This window comes from Mustelus asterias, chromosome 9 (assembly GCF_964213995.1).
Source record: "Mustelus asterias chromosome 9, sMusAst1.hap1.1, whole genome shotgun sequence".
Classification (NCBI taxonomy): Eukaryota; Metazoa; Chordata; class Chondrichthyes; order Carcharhiniformes; family Triakidae; genus Mustelus; species Mustelus asterias.
In genome coordinates, this window is record NC_135809.1 from 6744759 (window position 1) to 6766248 (window position 21490).

Below are 21490 nucleotides of genomic sequence, written 5' to 3' on the forward strand. Positions count from 1 at the left end.
CTTATTGCTTTGCTGTGTGTGTGGATTCTTCAATTTAATTGGTTGCCTGCCCTTTGACTTGGTAACTATGTGGGCGGCACGGTGGCACAGTGGTTAGCACTGCTGCCTCACAGCGCCAGGGACCCAGGTTCGATTCCTGGCTTGGGTCTGTGTGGAGTCTGCACATTCTCCCCGTGTCTGCGTGGGTTTCCTCCGGGTGCTCCAGTTTCCTCCCACATTCTGAAAGACGTGCTGGTTAGGTGCATTGGCCATGCTAAATTCTCCCTCAGTGAACCCGAGCAGGCGCCAGAGTGTGGCGACTAGGGGATTTTCACAGTAACTTCATTACAGTGATAATGTAAGCCTCGTTGTGACTAATAAATAAACTTTAGACATAGAGCTTGTTTCCCAGTTAGAATGAGAGGCCATAGTTTTAGGCTGAGGGGTGTCCGATTTAAAACAGAAATTAGGAGGAATTGCTTCACTCAAAGGGCCATGAATCTGTGGAATTCTCTACTCCAAAGTGCACTGGATGCCGGAACACTAAACACATGTAAGGAGGAGATAGATAGATTTTTAATTAGTAGCGAGATGAGGGGTTATGGAGAGCAGGCTGGAACATGGAGATGAGACCAAGATGAGACCAGTCATGATCATAATGAATGGCAGAGCAGACTCAAGGGATTGAAGTGCCTGCTATTGGGAGATGCCCCTCTCTGCAGTGGTCAGGGCTGCCAATTATTCTGCTGCCCACAGTCTGCACTCTCCTGTTGGGAGTTTGGAGTGGAACCTAGTCCCTGATTAAGTTGCTCTGTGTTCAGTTCAGTCAAATTCCCATGAAGCTGATCTAGTGATGGTGATTTGCCATCTTGAACCACTGCAGGCCCTGCAATGTCCTGATTTACACTGTGATGCCTGACAGGGAGTTCCAGGATTTGATCCAGTGATGAAGGAATGACAATATATTTCCAAATCAGGATGGTGTGACTTGGAAGCCATGGTGTTCCCATGGCCGTTGGATGCAGCTGCTCTTTGGGCTGGTGGAGGTCTCTAGAGGGAAATGTTGTATTTTGGGTAGTGGTTACAGAGCTTCCTGCACACTGTACATACTACAGCCCTGGTTTTCCCATAATGGAGAGTGTGGACATGGTTCCAGTGGTTGGGATATCAGCTGAGTCCAATTGCTCTGTTCTACATATTTTGACTTAATTTTTTGTATATACAGCTTGACTCATCCAGGAGCGTGGGAAATATTCCACCAGACCACCAATTCAAACTTTTGTCAGTCACGTTCCTACAAATCTTTTTGCTAGACCCAATCAACACCTCAAAAGATGTGCAGGTTAGGTGGATTGGCCATGGTAAATTGCTCCTTAGTGTCCCAAGAAGTGTTGGTTAGGGGTATTAGCGGGGTAAATACTTGGGGTTAAGGGGAACAGGTCTGGGTGGGATTGCCCCTTTGTGTCAGGCAATTACTTGGGGTTACAAGGATGGGGTCTGGGTGGGATTGTTGTTGGTGCAGACTCTATGGGCTGAATGGTCTCCTTCTGCACTGGGGATTCTATGATTATGGGGTACAGGAATAGATTTGTTGGAGCATTTGCCAACTTTATATGTCTTGAGTTATTATTTTGTGGCTTTTGCTACCAAATAAACCTGTTGGACTTTAACCTGGTGTTGTTAAACTTCTTACTTAGATCACTTTATGCAGCATTTAAACTCAATAGCAACAAACATGGGGGGGGGGGGGGAATTCACACCTTCTACACACTTGACAATAAAAATGTAGCTTCATTGTGAACCCAATAGATCAACTGTTCCTCTCTACAGCTCCTGCTCATCTGAGTATTTCTGGCATTTTCCATTGTTTTTATTTCAGATTTCCAGCACGATTTTGCTTTTGTAAAAGATCTCTATTATTTTTATTATTCAAATAAATTCCAACCTTGAGTAACTGTGTGGAGTTTGCACGTTCTCCCAATGCCTGCGTGGGTTTTCTCCGGGTGCTCCAGTTTCCTCCCACAGTCCAAAGATGTGCAGGTTAGGTGGATTGGCCATGCTAAATCGCCCCTTAGTGTCATGGTAAATACGTGGGGTGGGGGTCACAGGGATAGGGCTTGGGTGAGATTGTTGTCGGTGCAGGCACGATCGACCAAATGGCCTCTTTCTGCACTTTAGGGATTCTATGAAATACATAAACATGGAAAGCTTCTAAATCAGGCAGAACAGAAGGATTAGTTTTGATATTCACAAATGAGTGAGTCCTGGTTCTTTTTAACTTTCCCATCTGACAGCCTGTTCTCTCCTCACCCAGCCTATCATATCGTCTTGATCCCTGTCAGGCTACAACTGATCAGGCGAAAGTCACCATCATAAACGCACATGAGACTGAGAAACAGAAACAAACACATCAGTACAATTCTTTATTCCATTTATTTCTTAAAACTCCAGTTTATGTTCCTCATTTTGGTCATTTGGCCAGGCACAACAAAATATTTAAAGGATAGAATTGGTGCAGGTCTTGTTGTTCTGATGAGAATCATAACTTGAAACATTAATGTATTTTTTAGTCTTGAATAATTTAGAAACTGGCTGTATTCAACTCTAGCCTGAGCACGCCCTCTTGTCTGTTTACCTACGCGTCACCCAGAATCCCTCTAATTATAGCCTGAAATATGACAGTTTTCAAATACATGCTCAGCCCTGCCTCTCCAACCCTCCTACTGTCATTACATTGATAGACTTCTTGACTGACAATTAGTACTAACTCAGTACTAGGGTAAGGGAGTCTGATTAGTTGCTCTGTGTTAAATTTTGCTTTATAATGCTCCTGTGAAGCTCTCTGGGATTGGCGTTGGTTTGTTACTCAGTCCGCTGACTCAACAATCGTGACTGTATCTGTCTTCCACGTGAGTTTTTGACACCAATGCCAGGATTTTTCTGCAGGTTTCAGGACCACACTGACAGGCTGAAATGGGGGCCAGAAGTCCACACTGTGTGGGGAACACTCACTCACCTATGATTTTCCCCAAAGTGGCCAAAGGCCAGAGATTGTGGTTTACTATCACAACAGGTGGGCTCTCAAATCTGCAGGGTGTGTAGGAGGCCTTTCAGCTTGGAAGCAGCAGCAGGATGCCATGGCAAATAAGTGAGGAGAGGGCCTTCAAAAGAGAGGGCCTTCAATTAAAAAAAAGTTCATTAGCCAGGCCACCATTTTAGGGAGCAAACCCCTCTACAGGGTGCCCTGCCATTTCAGCTGCCCCCCAAGCAGACCTGTCAGGTGTGCTATCCCCTCCTCTCACAGATTTGCCACTGGGCAGCTGCCTTTAGAGACTGGTCTGTCTCCCTCCACCTTTGGAGACCTGCAGGCCAACTGGAAAATCCCAGTCAGCCTCTCTCAACAAGCCTTAATGGACCCTGAATTTGGTGAATTGGCTACCTGTTGCTTGCAGGTTGGTCATTTCAGCGCATCAAGGCATATTGTTGGAGGCTGAGTGGGAAATTCCACACTCGTCTGCCTCTGTTCCAGACCCTGGCGGGAGTTAAAAATCCAATCCTTGGAGAGTATTTTTAGTGAGAGTACTTCCAACAGTTCGAGGGTCCACGCATCATTTTGTTTGGTCCAGGTTTATACTTGAGTCTGACTGACAGGAAGAATGGGCTCAACTATGAGGAACAAAGGCAGATACCCGAATAAAGATGGCACAATCAGTTACACAACTCGTAGCAACTGCACTTTTTATTTACAAAATCTAATGCTAAACATTTAAATATTGTATGTGGATGGAATATTATAAAAATATGTCTAAAACTAAACATGCTATCAATAATTTACAGGACTGAACACAAGAAATTCAAATTAATTATTTACAGGAGATTTTAAATGACCTCTCACTCCAGTCTTGCAACATCATCTTTGCTGAACTTGTAAACATTTCCAGCATTTGCAAAATGTTTTTCTAATTCATTCCTTTCCATTCAGTAAGGGAATTCGGGGTTATAGGGATCAGGCGGGTAAGTGGAACTGATCCACTTCAGATCAGCCATGATCTTATTGAATGGCGGGGCAGGCTCGAGGGGCTAGATGGCCTACTCCTGCTCCTATTTCTTATGTTCTTATGTTCTTATAATTCAGATCGTTCATTTTCTATCAAATAAATGTCGAGGTTGTTCAGTCTGCGCTGAAATCTTTCCCAACTGTATCTTCCAAATGTAACCTTTTATTTTCCCTCCTTGTTTCCAAGTGTGCTGAAAAATAAAGATTGAATTTAGCAGTGTATCGGGGCCAACTGTTGACTTGGTTCTGTGAGACATCTGAAAATAATTTCTAAAATGTTAAATTCAACAGTAATTCTTTTCACCATAAGATATTGAGACTTTTTAAAACTTATCAGTTGCACTCAATTTCAATAGATACAGATCCAGAAAAGCATTCCAATTTCACTATTCTCCTTGACTTAGCACCCAACTGATAGGAAGCCAAGTCTCAATTAATCCCATCCATCCACGTCAACACTTACACTGTGTTGGGTAGTTGGATGAAGGGATGTGGGAACAGTCTGGTTTCGATACAATATAATTAGGGCCATGAAGGACAACAGCCTCTCTTGTCGTGACATCCATGTCTGCTTTTTTTAGTCATTCAAGGGATGTGGGCGTCGCTGGCTGGGCCAGCATTTATTGCCCATCCCTGAGGGTATTTAAGAGTCAATCACATTGCTGTGGCTCTGGAGTCACATGTAGGCCAGACTGGGTAAGGATGGCTGGTTTCCTTCCCCAAAGGACATTAATGAACCAGATAGGTTTTTAAAACACTTGACAATAGTTATTAGATTTTTAGTTCCAATTTCACCATCTTCCGTCGTCGGATTTGAACCCAGGTCACCAGAGCATTACTCTAGGTCTCTGGATTACTAGTCTAGCGACAGTACCACTGGCTCCCCGAAGTATCACTAGTGCCTGTCTGTATGTCCTTACCTAGTCACTGCTCTGCCTCTGAACTTTAGGCCCTATTCCTGGCATTTCTTCCCTAGGATTGGGCTGTTTTCCAGAGCTTGGGCTGCTGCTCAAGCAATTCCTCCCTGAAATGTAAAGCACTCAGTAACTTGCATTAAAAAGCAATCTTATTTTCAAATGTACAAAACATCTCTTCAGTATTTGGTTTGTACTTTTATCACATAAAACATGAACAAGCTGGAAGTCTCACTGTGTAAATCAGACACTGTGCCCTTGTCCACATTTATTTGTGAAGCAGCCTGCGGCATGATCAGCTGCATGTACAAGGAATGTGAGGCCCAATCTTCCGCGGAGTAATAACCACCATCAGAATGCCATTTGCTGCCATTTTATTTTACATAGTACCGGAATTCTGCATTTCTGGCCTGGACTTGCAAACCAGGCCCCTTCAGAAATCTGGGAATCCTTCTTCATCGGCAGAATCCTCAGGGAAAGCCAAGACACCCTCTTTCTATAGCACAGTTGTCCTATTTTGGAAAGTCTTCATTCACTAACAGTGAAAAACACTGGGTAATTCCATCGCTCTTCACTGTGTTAGTGAATGTGTGTATGTGAAATGGGTACCAGCTGGGTAGGGTGGCATATTGGGGGGGGAGTCACAGAGCTCAGGGGTAGAGGAGCAAGAGATTTGAGAGTGGCGCGGGGGGTAGGGTGGCTGGGGATGTCATTGTGAGTCAGGGATGTCGGTTGTATAGTTACCCAGGGCTTGGACATAGTTTCTGTCCCATATTTTCTGGGTAACTATCCAGGGAAGTCAGTCGGAAACCTCCAAAAGTCCGCGACTCTTAGCTTGGACTCGAGACATTTTTGGAGGGTTCTGGACGCCTCAATCCCCACCTGAGTATTGCTGAAAAAATAGACCTTTTCTTTCCTAAGCTTTTCGTCTTGCACTCATCAAGAGAGTAAGTCACCACCACGGTGTATTCTCCATGGCAACATCACTTCCAATCAGAATCAATGTTGTATGCTCTGATATTGGTATTCTTGTGAATTGTCCTGATGAGTGCAAGATGAAAAGCTTTGACAAAAAGGTCTTTTTCCAGCAATACTCAAGTTCTGTACTACTAAATGACAATATGCCTCCATTTGCATACCTCCCCATCCCCCTCTGCAACTGCCTTCCCACCCAAAAAACAACTTCAATCACCTTTGAGCTGGGTTATCTACCTGTTACACTATTGAATCCATGTGTGCTCTCTGCTGGGGAACATCCCATAGGTCTGCCACTTGCATTCGGGTTAGAAGGCACTGACGCGAGAAGACCTAAAAACAGGTTAAACATTATAAATAAAGTTGTCCATTTATCTAATTTCTGTATAATATAAAATGTTAAACAAGAGGGAAGGCAATGTTTTCTGTGACTTGTATTCTACTTAGGGGCGGCACGGTGGCACAGTGGTTAGCCCTGTTGCTTCACAGCGTCAGGGACCCGGGTTCAATTCCTGGCTTGGGTCACTGTCTGTGTGGAGTTTGCACGTTCTCCCTGTGTCTGCATGGGTTTCCTTCGGGTGCTCCAGTTTCCTCCCACAGTCTGAAAGACGAGCTGGTTAGGGTGCATTGACCCGAACAGGCACCAGAGTGTGGCGACTAGGGGAATTTCACAGTAACTTCATTGCAATGTTAATGTAGGCCTACTTGTAACTAATAAATAAACAAATGGACAATCTCCCTTCAAGATATTTGGATCTGAGGGTGAGTATCCCTCAATGTGGCATTCCTGTTTCCTGTGTGGTATAAAAATCTTGCCTTTATTACGGAAGAGAAGTGGGTCCCTGAAGTCTGGCTTGAAGAAGGGCCAGTGAAGCACTATTTACAGAGAATGCTTCAGAGTGAAAAATAAAAACCATAAAAGGTAACTAATCTATTTTTTTATTTGATATCGATACGTGCCCTCGAGATTGACACAGTAATAGTTAGGTTGAAGGCACTTGCATGGGGAGATCGAATCCGGCCACAGATCAAAGCTAAGAAATATAGACTGCTCCATACATCAGTTTTAAAGATATTGCCAATGAACAACCCCACATTTTAAAAGAGCTCTAAAGAGCGGTGCAGAATGGGCAGAGGAACTTTCCAATCACGAGGTGACAGTAGCAAGGAATATAATTTCCTGGCTATTGCTTGGAAGTTACCTTTCCTAACACTTTGGAATCAAAGCGGTCAAAAGGACGTGCCTGCATGTCATCAGTATATAGTCAATATAAAAGTCTATCATCCTAAAATGGACAGAACAAAGAGACAACAATATCTTATCCCAAATCAAGTAGGGCTGTTAAACTGCTGGATCTAACCCAGTGAGCTAATGGAGTGATTATAACATGTACTTAAGATTTTGATTTATTATTGTCACATGTATTAGCATACAGTGAAAAGTATTGTTTCTTGCATGCTATACAGAGCATACCGTTCATAGAGAAGGAAACGAGAGACTGCAGAACGTAGTGTTGCAGTCATAGCTAGGGTGTAGAGAAAGATCAACTTAAATGCGAGGTAGGTCCATTCAAAAGTCTGATGGCAGCAGGAAAGAAGTTGTTCTGGAGTCGGTTGGTACGTGACCTCAGACTTTTGTATCTTTTTCCTGATGGAAGAAGGTGGAAGAGAGAATGTCCGGGGTACGTGGGGTCCTTGATTATGCTGGCTGCTTTGCTGAGGCAGCGGGAAATGTAGACAGAGTCAATGGATGCTAAGAATAGGTGTTAAGGAGTTTGAGAGACGAGTACACAAACTGTAGGATCAGAACACGTTCCCATTAGGAATAGTAGTGATTAATCAAGATTCAATTTGCAAACCTCAGTTGATAGAAAGGTGGAACGAGGAGGAGATTGCTTAACAATTAACAGCTCTGGAGTTTGGTGTCACTGATCAGGACAGTGCCAAGTGTCCTAGGATGCATATATGCCCCAAGAAGATTATGAGATTTGGCTGTTTCTTCCACTTAATGTTATGTGTGAATGATATAAAGCCAGCATGGTGTCGGTTACAGATGGTCTTTGCCTGATAATTATCCTCAAGCTGTTAGGTATCAGCTGCCAACTCTTAATAAATTATCTCATTTGCGGTACCATGACCTCCAGGGCCATAAACCAAGCGCTCGAAAATGGGACTAGATCTTTGCTGACCAGCATGGATAAAATGGGCTGAATGGCCTCCTTCCGTGCTGTAAACATCTATGAATCTACACCCGAGAGCGTTTGGCATAAGATTAGGCCGACACATTTCAATATCAGAAATATCAGAGCCTCCAAGTTATTGTATTTAAAGTTCCCCAGCAGAAACAAGGGAGTTAAATGATTCCCTGCTAATTTAAACAGCTTGGCCACTGGACCAAACTCACTGCTCATACAGTAATGAACCCATGTCTTTAACTGTACTACTGTATTGCCTCCTTTCCTAAGCATTCTTCCACCACCTCTCGCCAGTCCTTGCACTCTAGCCTAAAGACATATTTCTGTACATGAAAATGGAAAAGAAAAATGCAGGTGATTGTACTACTATCTTTAAAGGAAAGAAAAACAGACTATGCAAAGTTATTTCTCCCTCACCCAGGCCTCTGTAACGGGAAAATTGCTGGTAAATCTGCTTCATTCGTTCAATATTCAGGCGACTAGCTTCAGCATGGTTCACCATGGGTTTTGGATAATGGACACCAATGATGCATTTTGCAGCTTTCTGTACACTCTCTGGAGCATTCCAGGGATCATGGATATATTTGGCAGGAAAGCCTCGGAGGACTGGAAGATATCGCCTGAAAATACAACAAGCACATGCACAGCAGAATGCCAACAACCATTCAACTTGCACATCATGTTAAAAATGTACAATCTAAATAAAAATACTTTTAAAAATGGTACAGTGATTCAAGTATAAAATGTTAAAAAGTAATTCAACAAAATATGAAATCATGCATTCTAGGTCGACTTTCCCAGTGGATGGGTTAATTAGGTGCAAGCTGGGTTGTATTCAGTGTTAAAAAAAAGAATAATCGTAGGTAGTAGAACATTTGCTGACATATTTAAGTTTACGTATTAATGTCTGCAGTGATGTCACTGTGAAAATCTCCTAGTCGCCACACTCCGGCACCTGTTCGGGTACACTGAGGGAGAATTTAGCATGGCTAATGCACCTAACCAGCACGTCTTTCAGACTGTGGGAGGAAACTGGAGCACCTGGAGGAAACCCACGCAGACATGGGGAGAATGTGCAGACTCCGCACAGACAATGACCCAACCCGGGAATTGAACCTGGGTCGCTGGTGCTGTGAGACAGCAGTGCTGACTACTGTGCCACCGTGCCACCCCAATGATAGGAGAGATACTGAAACTTGGTCCACTGATATACCAGATACAACTATAGACTCCATTATAACCATACCAGAGGAGGAAAGCACAGATGCCTGGCCTTGTCAATGATCACGATCACAAGAATCGAGGTACCAAGGGGATAGATAACAAGATCACGGAGCTGGCTGTGAACATGAGTAGGAGAGATTATAGAGTGAAAAAAGTGAGGAGAGGAAAGCAGTGAATTCCAAGGATGGAGAAGAAAAACTAAAAATGTATGACTGAGGATAAGGAGTAATTTAGTTGGAACTAAGAAGGCTGATCTTGGAGAGGAATGGGCGATAACTGGTATTTTATAGGAGAGACGTTCAACAGAGGTGAAGTGTGAGAGGAGATGGTGAAAGAGATCAAAGTGTGACTAACTTGTTGATAAGGATCACACCATCACCACTGCAGGAGGCTTGGGTGTGAAGATTGTGGAAGGCATAGCCAGGCAGGGAAGATTTGCTAAGGGACTTCCATGAGCCAAGTTTGTGTAAACTAGGATGTCATGCAAACAGCCACAGATGACGCTCATTAAATATTTTTCTACCTCAGAACAGATATGAATGAAGTACCTGATATAATCTCCATTACAGTCAGTTCTACGTCCAAAACCCACAGGACAGTAGCAATGAAAAAACTGTTGGAAAAAGGAGCTGGAGGAGAGCCACATCCAACTACCAGCATTTACACTCCAGTCAGCATCCAGTAATAACTCTTCAAATACCTACAGAAACAACAAGGCGTTCCTTCAACAAAGAGCGAAATCTGGAGCAGCAGCAGCAGTGTTTTGCCCAGGAATGTTTTTTTATATTAACAGTAAAGTTTGCAATATTGGAACTCATGGTACTGAGTTTTGTGTTGTTGATTTAGTCAGAGAATCATCTTGCACATTACAATTTAGAACTCTGCATTAGAAGAGCAAAAAATTATTAAATTTTATTCTAACTTTAGTGAAACTTTCAAAACACTAACATTTAGGAAACCCAGTTTTCACACTTAGGAACTCTTCAAAGTGAGTGCTTCTTCAAGGTTTCAGTAAGATACAACTTTATAAAAGCAAATTACTGTAGATGCTGGAATCTGAAACCAAAAGAGAAAATGCTGGAAAATCTCAGCAGATCTGGCAGCATCTGTAAGGAGAGAAAAGAGCTGATGTTTCGAGTCCAGATGACCCTTTGTCAAAGCTAACATGACACCACCAGCTTTGACAAAGGGTCATCTGGACTCGAAACGTCAGCTCTTTTCTCTCCTTACAGATGCTGCCAGACCTGCTGAGATACAACTTTAATTGGTTTCTCAGTCCAATATTTTGCATAACTTGATGACCTGTCCTGTGAGCCGATCTGGGAGTAGTGGGGAGAGTGTTGAAATCAGTCAAAATGTGAACTAGGTTCTATACCCAGGGACCTGCTGTAGGCTCTGCAGATGGGGTTGCTCCTTTAAACAGCACTAGTTAGGCTGTGATGCCCCACATGGTCAAACAGCCTGTCAACAATCACTCAAGGTTTAGATTTGAAGAATGTCATGATGATGAGACGCGAGCATGTGTGACATTATTACATGATTTCATCAGTTGGTCAAATATATATTGAACTGCTTTAAAAGGACTTTGAAAAACAAAGACACTGACTTAAGATGGCTGCCACAAGTCGTCTGAAATCTCAGGCATTACTAGTTGGGCAGCTTCAAGAAGTTTCTGATGTAGGTTTCAATTAGGACATGCCAAAACAATCTCATATGGAATTTCATACTTGCTAATGGCAAGAATTACTTCAAAAGGTGAACTGAAACTGTACTGGCTCTCATCATTTGCATTTCTATAAAGCTACTTTTCAGGCAGAGACAGAAAGTCCACTGGGACAATGGCTATATAGGGCTCCTTCCTAGATTGTCACAGGGAAGAATTGTCCATTCAGAAGAGATGGCTGGGATATTAAAGAAATGAATCACCGGATGATAGCGATAGCCAGGGTCTGTCCAAACACAAGCTAATCAATTACCTTCTGAGAAATTCCCAATTCACTATGCGGAGAGAGGTCATGTGACTAGAAATGTCTTTTATTACACCACCAAGCTGCTAAAGAGCAGTCTAGAAGAAATCTGCCAATCGATTGGGAACAACAGCCCTCTCCCTTCTCCCTCAAGGTCAAGACCCTACATTTTGGAAGTCATCACAGAAAGAGGGAATATCAATCAAAAGGAACCTTAGGGACAATTACATTGACTTTTGGAAAAGACAGATTACATTTTTAAAAAAAGACTGTCTTCAAAAATTCCAGTTTACATTGGTCTCAATGACACTGGAATTTCAAGACCACCACAGAAAGAAATCTGCCTCAATCACGAACACCAGCAAAGGACACAAACAGTAAACTCCCTATATTTTTCTACCTTTTATCATTGAATCTTCGTGTGTGGCATGACAGGGCGACAAAGTGGTTTTAAAACAAAGAATGGGTGGGTTTTTAGCTCAATAAAAACTATCACCTTTGTGTTTAAACTCAAGAAAACCTGTTGGACTGAGTTCTTTGCAATCAGCATATAAATAAATACAGAAACTGAATTAACGTCTTGAAATTACAAAAAAAACGTGGTCCGATCAATCAAGGAGTGGGAAGAAAGGCCAAATCCTGGCATGTGTCCTCATTGGTCATCACAAGAATAATTACAATTGGGCAAATTACAGGGTTATCAATACACTGGAACCAAATCCCAACACGAAATACACAGCTTTCAGCAGAGAAAATTGGATTAAACAAAATGAAATCTGAAATTACTGCAAGAACATCTGTAATGTAAGTTACAAGTGACTTCAGACAGATAACTAACGGGCAACAATGCATTCCCCCAACTGTCATCAGCTGTAATAGAATAGAAAACCCAACTTTACATTCCACTAGAATTCAGTCACCTTCATTCCTTCTTCCCAGCTAATCCAGAGATCACCTCTCGTCAAAAAGCACGCCACTGCATGGCGGGCTAAATGATGGATCCATCCTTCTTGACGCAGCTGGGTCATTATAGCATCGATCCAAGGAAATCCCGTCCTCCCTTCTGCCCACTTAGCCAAAGCTTCAGGATTTCGGTCCCACGGAACCTGAACACAAATAGGATTTCCCTCCATTTTATCAAACCTGGGGTTGTTGGTTGCTGCTGCGTAGAAGAATTCACGCCACAACAGCTGCCCATAGAGAGACAATGGAGGGGAGCTGTTTTTCTTCACCTGTTGAGAAAGGAGGGGAAAATTGTCAACATGTGCATAATAATTTCACCATCAGGAACGGTACACTTGTGTAAAGTCAATTATAGTTGCCACCAATGAGGAGACTGACATTCAATTTTCCATTTCCAATACCATGGCCGCTATGCCAACCAGTATCCTTATCAGATTCCTGCCCAATTTCCTTTTGTCTGCCAGCATCACTGTAGCAGGGTTGAGACCAACAGAGACTGAGCTTATTCCCGCTATTTAAACTTAATCCAACTCTCTGGGAGTTTCTTGGCTCTTTAAGGATCCTTATTCTGATTTTGATTCAAATGTGTGTTTGCAAATAATGGATCTCTAGCACCCAATGAATCCCCCTCCCAAAAATTAATCAGACTCAAACATATACTGCATGGTCCCAATGCAGAATAAATGGAGTGGTAAACATTACACTTGTTGCTTATTGATAGCATTATTGATGGACTGTAAAAGTTAGGTAGTAGGAATGTTTTGCTACAGTTTTGTAATAGGGTATTGGTGAGACCACATCCAGAGTACCATGTACAGTTTCTGTCTCCTTATTTAAGAAAGGACATAATTGCATTCAAAGCAGTTCAGAGAAGGTTCACTCGACTGATTTCTGCAATGAGGGGATTATCTCACCAACTTTTACAGATGCACTGTGGAAAGCATTCTTTCTGGTTGGATCACAGCTTGGTATGGCCCCTGCTCTGCCCAAGACCGCAAGGAACTACAAAAGGTCGTGAATGTAGCCCAATCCATCACGCAAACCAGCCTCCCATCCATTGACTCTGTCTACACCTCCCGCTGCCTCGGCAAAGCAGCCAGCATAATTAAGGACCCCACACACCCCGGACATTCTCTCGTCCACCTTCTTCCGTCGGGAAAAAGATACAAAAGTCTGAGGTCACGCACCAACCGACTCAAGAACAGCTTCTTCCCTGCTGCTGTCAGACTTTTGAATGGACCTACCTTGCATTAAGTTGATCTTTCTCTATCCCCTAGCTACATTCTGCACTCACTCCTTTCCATCTCAATGAACGGTATGCTTTGTCTGTATAGCACGCAAGAAACAATACTTTTCACTGTATGCTAATACATGTGAGAATAATAAATCAAATCAAATTATCTTATGAGGAAAGATTGGATAGGTTGTAACCATTGGAGTTTAAATGTACGAGAGATCTTATTGAAACACAAGATCCTAAGGGGACTTGACATGGCGGATCTTAATAGGATGCTTCCTCTTGTGAACTAGGGGACACAACTTAAAAATAAGAGGTCTCCCATTTAAGATGGAGAAGAGATGTTTTCTCTCAGAAGGTCATGAGTCTGTGGAATTCTATTCCCCAGAGAGCAGTAGAAGGCCGGATCAATTAATATTTTTAAGTAGAGTTAGGTAGATTGTTGATTGACAAGGGAGTCACAGTATATAGGGGTTAGGAAGGAAAGTGGAGTTGAGGCCATAAATCAGATTAGCCATGATTTTACTGAATGGTGGAGCAGGCTTGAAGGGCCATTGGGCCTACTCCTGCTCTCAATTTGTACGTTTATATAAGAAAACCACCAGCTGCCAAAGAAAAAAATCTTGCCAATGTTCTTTAATGTACAAAAAGTTTGTAAATAATAATTTTCAACGATGCATCCCTGCTGGAGGTGAACCAGCTACAGTATTCTGGTTGGACACTTTTACTATATGTACCTGCCAATGTCAGATAACATCAGGCAGGAAGAGCAAGATGACAGAATAGTACTGCGTACACTTGCTGCAAGACTAAAGACGAGTCAAAGAGAGAAAATGCTGGAAAATCTCAGCAGGTCTGGCAGCATCATAAGGAGAGAAAAGAGCTGACGTTTCGAGTCCAGACGACCCTTTGTCAAAGCCAATGTGAAGAATACATCTTAATTCATCAAGGCAACCACATAAGGTAGGTAATTTTGCTTTCTGCATTCAGGACTGTTACATAGTTGTAGATTAATCAACCAATGCAAGAGGATAGAGACAGGCACAGAGACCAGCTATAAGGACAGATCCAGCAAAGGCATTATCACCCATAGCCAGTGGTCTTCTGGAAACTAAGCTTACTCTATGTTGCTGCTCTACTTGTCAATGGAATAAACAAATTGGCCTTCCCCATTCTCTGATTATGGTATATCTTCCACACTGCTTATTTTCCTGCACAGAAGGCATACAGTATTGTTTCCTCTGTGTTAAAGGTCAAAATAACATATACAAGATCTTTATATTTCAGAGTACAATGTGGGCCAGCTCTGTCTGACGATGGCACGTACTAACATCAGAAACATCACTGGGGGTATTATTTACCAAGTAGCTTCTCCAGAATATCAATCAGCCTGGTTGTTTTGGAGGAAGCTGAATAAATATGGAAATTCACTGTTGCAGGGCATACAACTGACAACATGATTGACTTCATGCACTTCCCATTTGACTTTCGGTTGGAAAAATTGCTTTGGGCATTTCAAAGACAATTCAGGTACATCCTTACAAGCCGTACCTTTTTATACAAGTCGGTTAGCTTAAAGTAAAACAGACGACATGACAAACAACCAAATCGCAGGTATGGACTTAGCCCAGCGGGGCTCGCAAGAAGTGAAGTGGAGTTCATTCGTGGTCTTTCGAAGTTTGCCACCCAGGCCTGAAAAAGGAAGAAAAAAACCATTGGAAAGGTCTGCTAAATAATTCTACTGCTAAGGTTTTGTTTCCTGGAGAAATGCGCAGGGCACTTAAGTCACCAGCTCGAGGAATGCAGGCAAAATATGTTCAATCGCCAGTCACATTCAAATAAACTAATCATTTTATAGCACTGCAACAACATTTTCAATCTACGTCTGGGAGACGGCCTACAGATGTTAATAACATTTCCAGTGACACCCACTTCTGAAAAGAGAGCCAGTACTTCACTGCCGAAAATGTTTTTTATTGACTGGCAGCAATAGCAATAACGTGCCAGCAATTCAAACAGAAAACAGGCTGACAAATCTAATGATCTGTTTATGTGGCGGCCATCTTATACACAGAGCATAAAGAAAGCACAAAATAGAAAAGATGTGATGTTATTGATACAAACACCCATCATGATCCTTCATTACTCTTACATCATTCAGTCAAACGTGCAACCAAAGGGATTCTAAATGTATCCACTGCAGGCTTATCTTATCATTTGTAATTTTTCACCCATAGCTTCCATTGTTTTTGGGGTTTTTTTGCAGCAAGGTTGTTTCTTACTTTTCTCTCCAAATGTCTTTCTAATCGTATCAGAGCCTCTGTTTCACCGCCCGGCCACACAGCTGAAGGGAGACCTTCTGTGTCAAAGCCTAAGAATAGAAAAGCATGGTTAAAAAATGAACTCCTGCTTTAGATATAAATCAATAAAAAAGGATTTCTAGGGGTCCGCAGTGTCACTTTGATCTCCAGTCTTTGCTGATCTTAGACTTGATGGGATTGGAGTCACAGTTCATCTCATTGTCTCTGGATTAATGATGAATTTTTTTTTTTAAAACATGGTCATGGCTCTGTCTCACTAACTAGTGACTCTTATTGGAGGGGTGTGTTAGGGATGTGATCAGACTCAGTTCATATGTACTCTTTAAGAGTGCCACAGGGATCAGTGCTGTGATAGGGTACGAGATCCAAAACCCCAAGGTATATTATGAAGTTAGACTAGACCTGAACTATTTGCTACTTTGGCATTAATGTGAGGATACGAATGCTTCATTCCAGGCGCGATTCTACTGACAAACTGGTAATATAACTTGAACTTCAGCCCATTTTCCATCCATCTGAATAAGTAAAGGTCTCCACCTCCTCATTAAGACATCATTTTTAATGTAATAACACTCCAGTACACACTCAAGATTCTTCTTCTGTATATACTCTGATGGATCTACTTTATCTCTATATCTTTCTGTTGTAATTCTGCCAACGTTCCTGAACTAAAGATATCTGCTTTGTCCTCCACCTATCCTTTCTCAACTTTCTGCAGGGTTCCATGCTTTTTAAAGGACTACATATCAAAGTTTCTTATCATCCACAAATTTTGAAAATTCTCAAATTCCTTCCCTAAAGGATATTAGCGAACTAGATGGGATTTTACAACTTCAGCCTGGTGCAGTGATTAAACTATTCTAGGTTCCTGAGACAAGATGTACCAATTCCAGATCAGAAAGTAACACTTGTACAGCACCAGATGCAAATTAAAAGAGAAAATGCTGGAAAATCTCAGCAGGTCTGGCAGCATCTGTAAGGTGAGGAAAGAGCTGACGTTGAGTCCAGATGACCCTTTGTCAAAGCATACCTTTAACCAGGTGCAAATTAATTTGCATTGGATATCAAATTATGTTTGTTAACTCTTTTCTAAAGTACCTCAGGATGCCTTATTACATTAAAGGTGTTATATAAATGTAAATTGTTACTGAATCGTTCAAATCTAAATAGAATATTTTCTTAGAGCAGAAAATGTAAACTTGTCAACACGATAGGGAAAATCAGAGCTTACAATATATACACTTACTCAAGCAGGACTTGTCGTGTTGCCAAGTAAACTGGAACATCTGTCTGCTTATCTCATCAAAGAATAGTGCACTGTATCAGGAGGTAGGAGTTAGAAAGCACGGCTATATGAATGCAGGAAGCAATGTGGTACAGGCTCCATTCTGTACTGTATCATGGTCCCCCCCATAACCCCCAATTCAGAGTCACTGCTGTGGGAAAGGATGCAGAATAGGTGCTGCTGCATCATTAGAACATGCTTCCTAACAAGCAGCGACAAGAAGATCTCTGAGCAGGTTACATACATGGCTACAGGAGATAAATATCTTGACAAATGCACAGCATGAACAAAATTGCTGATGGTAACAGGTAAGTGGAACACCAAATGGGGGAAAAAAGGGGAAATCAGAAGTGTAACACACTACAGGAGTTTACAGCCAAGTAAAGTAAAGTTTATTTATTAGTCACAAGTAGCATTACATTTATACCGCAATGAAGTTACTATGAAAATCCCCTAGTCGCCACACTCCTGCGCTTGTTCAGGTACACTGAGGGAGAATTTAGCATGGCCAATGCACCTAACCTGCACATCTTTGGACTGTGGGAGGAAACCGGAGCACCCGGAGAAAACCCACACAGACACGGGGAGAACTTGCAAACTCCACACAGTGACCCAACCCGAGAATTGAACCTGGGTCCCTGGCTCTGTGAGGCAGCAGTGCTAACCACTGTGCCACCATGCCGCCCAAGAGACTATTCGCCCCACCATACCTACAGAATGCAAATCCAATGCCAATCTCCTTCTTACCTCATAGCCCTTCATACTCGTTTGCTTAAAACTATTTATCCAATTTTCCCTTTCAAGTTGTAATGCTGGAATCCTCATGTAAACTTTAAATAAAAAAGCTTAATTTAAACTCTTCAAGAATGCAATCAGAAATTGGTTGTGAAATATTTTCTGGTGAATACCTAGTTCCTCCAGTGATGGGACTCCATACTTGTCATGGTCATCAAGGAGAGGTGTTGTACATTTTCCCATGGTCTCAGCAGTGATTGTTTCCACAGGCATTTCCATAGATTCCATTCGGCTTACAAGTGTCTGAAAATGCTTGTACGTTAGAGGTGGCTGGCCACCATTGCGTTCTATGATCCTGATAAAAGAAATCAATTCAACAGCTGATGAGACAAGGCCGTGATGGATCTAAATTCACTAAATTGCTAGAACTTCTATTCTGTATTATTAATTTATATTTAGCATAGAAACTAATTCAACCACATTCATTTTTAATGAAAGGGAAATTCAGATCTACTTCTACTACTAACAGTTTAATAGCATAACATAAACGTACAAATTCAGCCACTTGAGCCTGCTCCACAATTTGAAATTATCATCTCAATTCTACCTTCCTTTCTACCCCCATACACTTTGACTCCCATATCAAGAATCTATTTAACTCAGCCTTAAAAATGTTCACTGATCAGCCTCACTGAACTCTGAGGTAGAAATTCCACAGACTAATGATCCTCTGAGAGGAAAACATTCTCCTCATCTCCATCTTAAATGGGAGACCCCTTATTTTTAAATTGTGTCCCTTAGTTCTAGTTTCTCCCACAAGGGGAAACGTCCTTTCAGCATCCGTCAAGTCCCCTCAGGATCATACATGTTTCAATAAGATCACCTCTCAATCTTCTGAACTCCAGTGGATACAGGCCCAACTTATCTAACCTTTTTCATCATAAGATACCCCCCGCACCAAAATCAGGAATCAGGTGAACATTCTCTGAACTGCTTCTAATGGAGTTATACCCTTTCTTAAGATGATCAGAACTGTACACAGTATTAATAGATAGTCAGAAGCTTTTTTGGATAGTCAGAAGCTTTTTCCCAGGGTGGAAGAGTCAATTACTAGGGGGCATAGGTTTAAGGTGCGAGGGGCAAAGTTTAAAACAGATGTATGAGGCAGATTTTTTACACAGAGTGGTGGGTGCCTGGAACTCGTTGCCGGGGGAGGTAGTGGAAGTGGATACGGTAGTGACTTTTAAGGGGTGTCTTGCCAAATACATGAATAGGATGGGAATAGAGGGATATGGTCCCCGGAAGGGTAGGGAATTTTAGTTCAGTTGGGCAGCATGGTCGGTGCAGGCTTAGAGGGCCGAAGGGCCTGTTCCTGTGCAGTAATTTTCTTTGTACTCCAGATGTTGTCTCACCAACATCCTGTAAAACTGTAGCAAAACATCCCTACTTTTATATTACATTCCCCTTGCAATAAATGACAACATTCAGTCTGCCATTGCACTCACATGCATTCTAACTTTTTAAATGATTCGCATACCATACCTTCAAGACTAGAGAAATCAACCTGTGCTCTTTGTACAATCTGCTAAACAGGAACAATAGTGTAATTAGCAAATTAGTGTTATTAGTTGGGATATACCTGCTATTTTCTTAAGTAATGGGAGCCACTCAAACCAGTTTCTAGTTTAAGGTAACAAAGTCAAAGGTAAGTCAACATTGTACTACTGCTTTGCTCTAGAAACTGAAACTGAGCAAAATAAATCCTCCAGCAGCATCTAGTGTCAACAACCACATGCTGCAAGTTCATTACATTACTCTTTAAAAATAAACTTGACAAAATTATTCATACACAAATACTATTTAATGCTGGGATAAAGATTATAAGAAAACAAAGTTAACACTTGATGTACAAACTGGTTTCTATAGTCAGAGTAGAAATAGCAGGATATATCTGATTGAAAAGATGGTGTTAGGGGGAAGATTTCAAATTCCTGAAACATTGGGACCAGTTCTGCAGAGAGGTGGAACCTGTACAAATAGCAGGGGTATGGGAACCTATGCAAAGAGTCAGCGGGGAAATCAAGGACAAGACAGAAAAGGGAATAAGAAAAGCGATAGGCAGAGAAATCAAGGGCCAGAATCAAACAGAGCCTTGGTGAAAAATACTGGGAATGAGACATGTTAAAAAGATAAGCCTTTAGGCTTTGTGCCTTAACACACGGAGCATTCGCAATAAAGTGGATTAATTAATCATGCAAATAGATGTAAACGGGTATGATATAATCGGGATTATGGGGACGTGGCTGCAGGGTGACCAGGGATGGGAATTAAACATCCAGGAGGTAGTCAGTATTTAGAAGAGGAAAAGATGGCAGAGTTGCATTGCTGGTTAAATAGGAAATTAACGAGGAAAGATACTAGCTCCAATGATGTGGAATCTGCATGGGTGGAGCTGAGAAACATTAAGGGGATGAAAGATTAGTGGTAGCTGTATATAGAGCCCCAAACGGTAGTGGTGATGTCGGGCATGGGATTAAACAGGAAATTTGAGATTCATGGAATGTAGGAACATTATGGTGACTTTAATCTGCATTTGGACTGGGCAAATCAAATTAGTAGAGGAGGAATTCCTGGAGTGTATACGATGAGGAAGCGACTAGAGAACAGGCCATTCTAGACTGGGTATTGTGCAATGAGAAAGCAATAATCGGCAATCTAGTTGTGTGAGGCCCCTCAGGGATGAGCGACCATAATATGAATTCTACATCAAGATGGAGAGTAGGGCAGTTAATTCTGAGACTAGGGTCCTGAATCTTAATAAAGGAAACTACAATGGTATGATGCACGATTTTGCTATGATGGATTGGGAAACGTTACTCAAAGGGATGATGGTGGATAGGCAATGGCAAACATTCAAATAGCACATGGGTGAATTGCAACAATTGTTTATTCCTGTCTGGCGCTAAAGTAAAAGAGAAAAGGTGGCTGAACCAGGGCTTCCAAGGGAAATTAGAGGTAGTATTAGATCCAAGGGAGGGGCACACAAATTGGCCAGAAAAAAACAACAGACCTGAGAATTGTGAGCAGTTTAGAATTCAGCAAAGAAAGATCAAGAGATTGATTGAGAAGGAGAAAATAGAGTACGAGAGTAAGGTTGTGGGAAACATAAGTTTACGTTTCGAAAGGTGTGAAAAGAAAAGTTTAGTGAAAACAAATGTAGGTCCCTTACAGTTGGAAACAGGGGAGTTTATGATGGGAACAAAATGGCTGGCCAAGTAAATACGTACTTTGGTTCGGTCTTCACAATGGAGAACAGAAATAACATACCAGAAACGTGGGGAACACAGGGTTCAGTGAGAGGGAGAAATTGAAGACAATCAATATTAGCAGGGAAATGATGAAGGAGCAGTGCTTCAAAAGTCCGTGATTCTAAATAAACCTGTTGGACGTTATCATAATGAATGGCAGAGCACACTAGAATGGCCAAATGGCTTCCTCCTGCTCCTACTTTTTATGCTTCAATTGGAATGCTCATGAACAGGGGTAAGCCACGAGGACCAGATCGCCTCCACGGAGACAGGCTCAGGGGTCCGGAAGGGAAAGAAGGGGTTTAGGAGAGCGATAGTTGTGGGGGACGC

The 21490-nt window shown here is 42.0% G+C and overlaps 2 protein-coding genes across 6 annotated transcripts in view; one reads left to right on the forward strand and one right to left on the reverse strand.

Annotated features, from left to right (window-relative positions):
• Positions 1-21490, forward strand: part of ric8b (RIC8 guanine nucleotide exchange factor B) — a 470590-nt gene that overhangs the window by 319597 nt on the left and 129503 nt on the right. The window lies entirely within an intron of this gene.
• cry1b (cryptochrome circadian regulator 1b) overlaps positions 2395-21490 on the reverse strand; it is a 35771-nt gene continuing 16675 nt past the window's right edge. For 3 of the 4 annotated variants that reach the window (XM_078219565.1, XM_078219568.1, XM_078219567.1), the window contains 9 exons: positions 18026-18207; positions 15794-15882; positions 15063-15203; positions 12232-12543; positions 9893-10044; positions 8538-8740; positions 6163-6258; positions 4957-5060; positions 2395-4227 (listed from right to left, as the gene is read on the reverse strand). In XM_078219565.1, coding sequence (XP_078075691.1) covers positions 4957-5060; positions 6163-6258; positions 8538-8740; positions 9893-10044; positions 12232-12543; positions 15063-15203; positions 15794-15882; positions 18026-18207 — 1279 coding nt within the window. In that variant the 3' untranslated portion in view covers positions 2395-4227. The remainder of the gene's footprint in view (positions 4228-4956; positions 5061-6162; positions 6259-8537; positions 8741-9892; positions 10045-12231; positions 12544-15062; positions 15204-15793; positions 15883-18025; positions 18208-21490) is intronic. The other variant, XM_078219566.1, reaches the window with a different exon arrangement.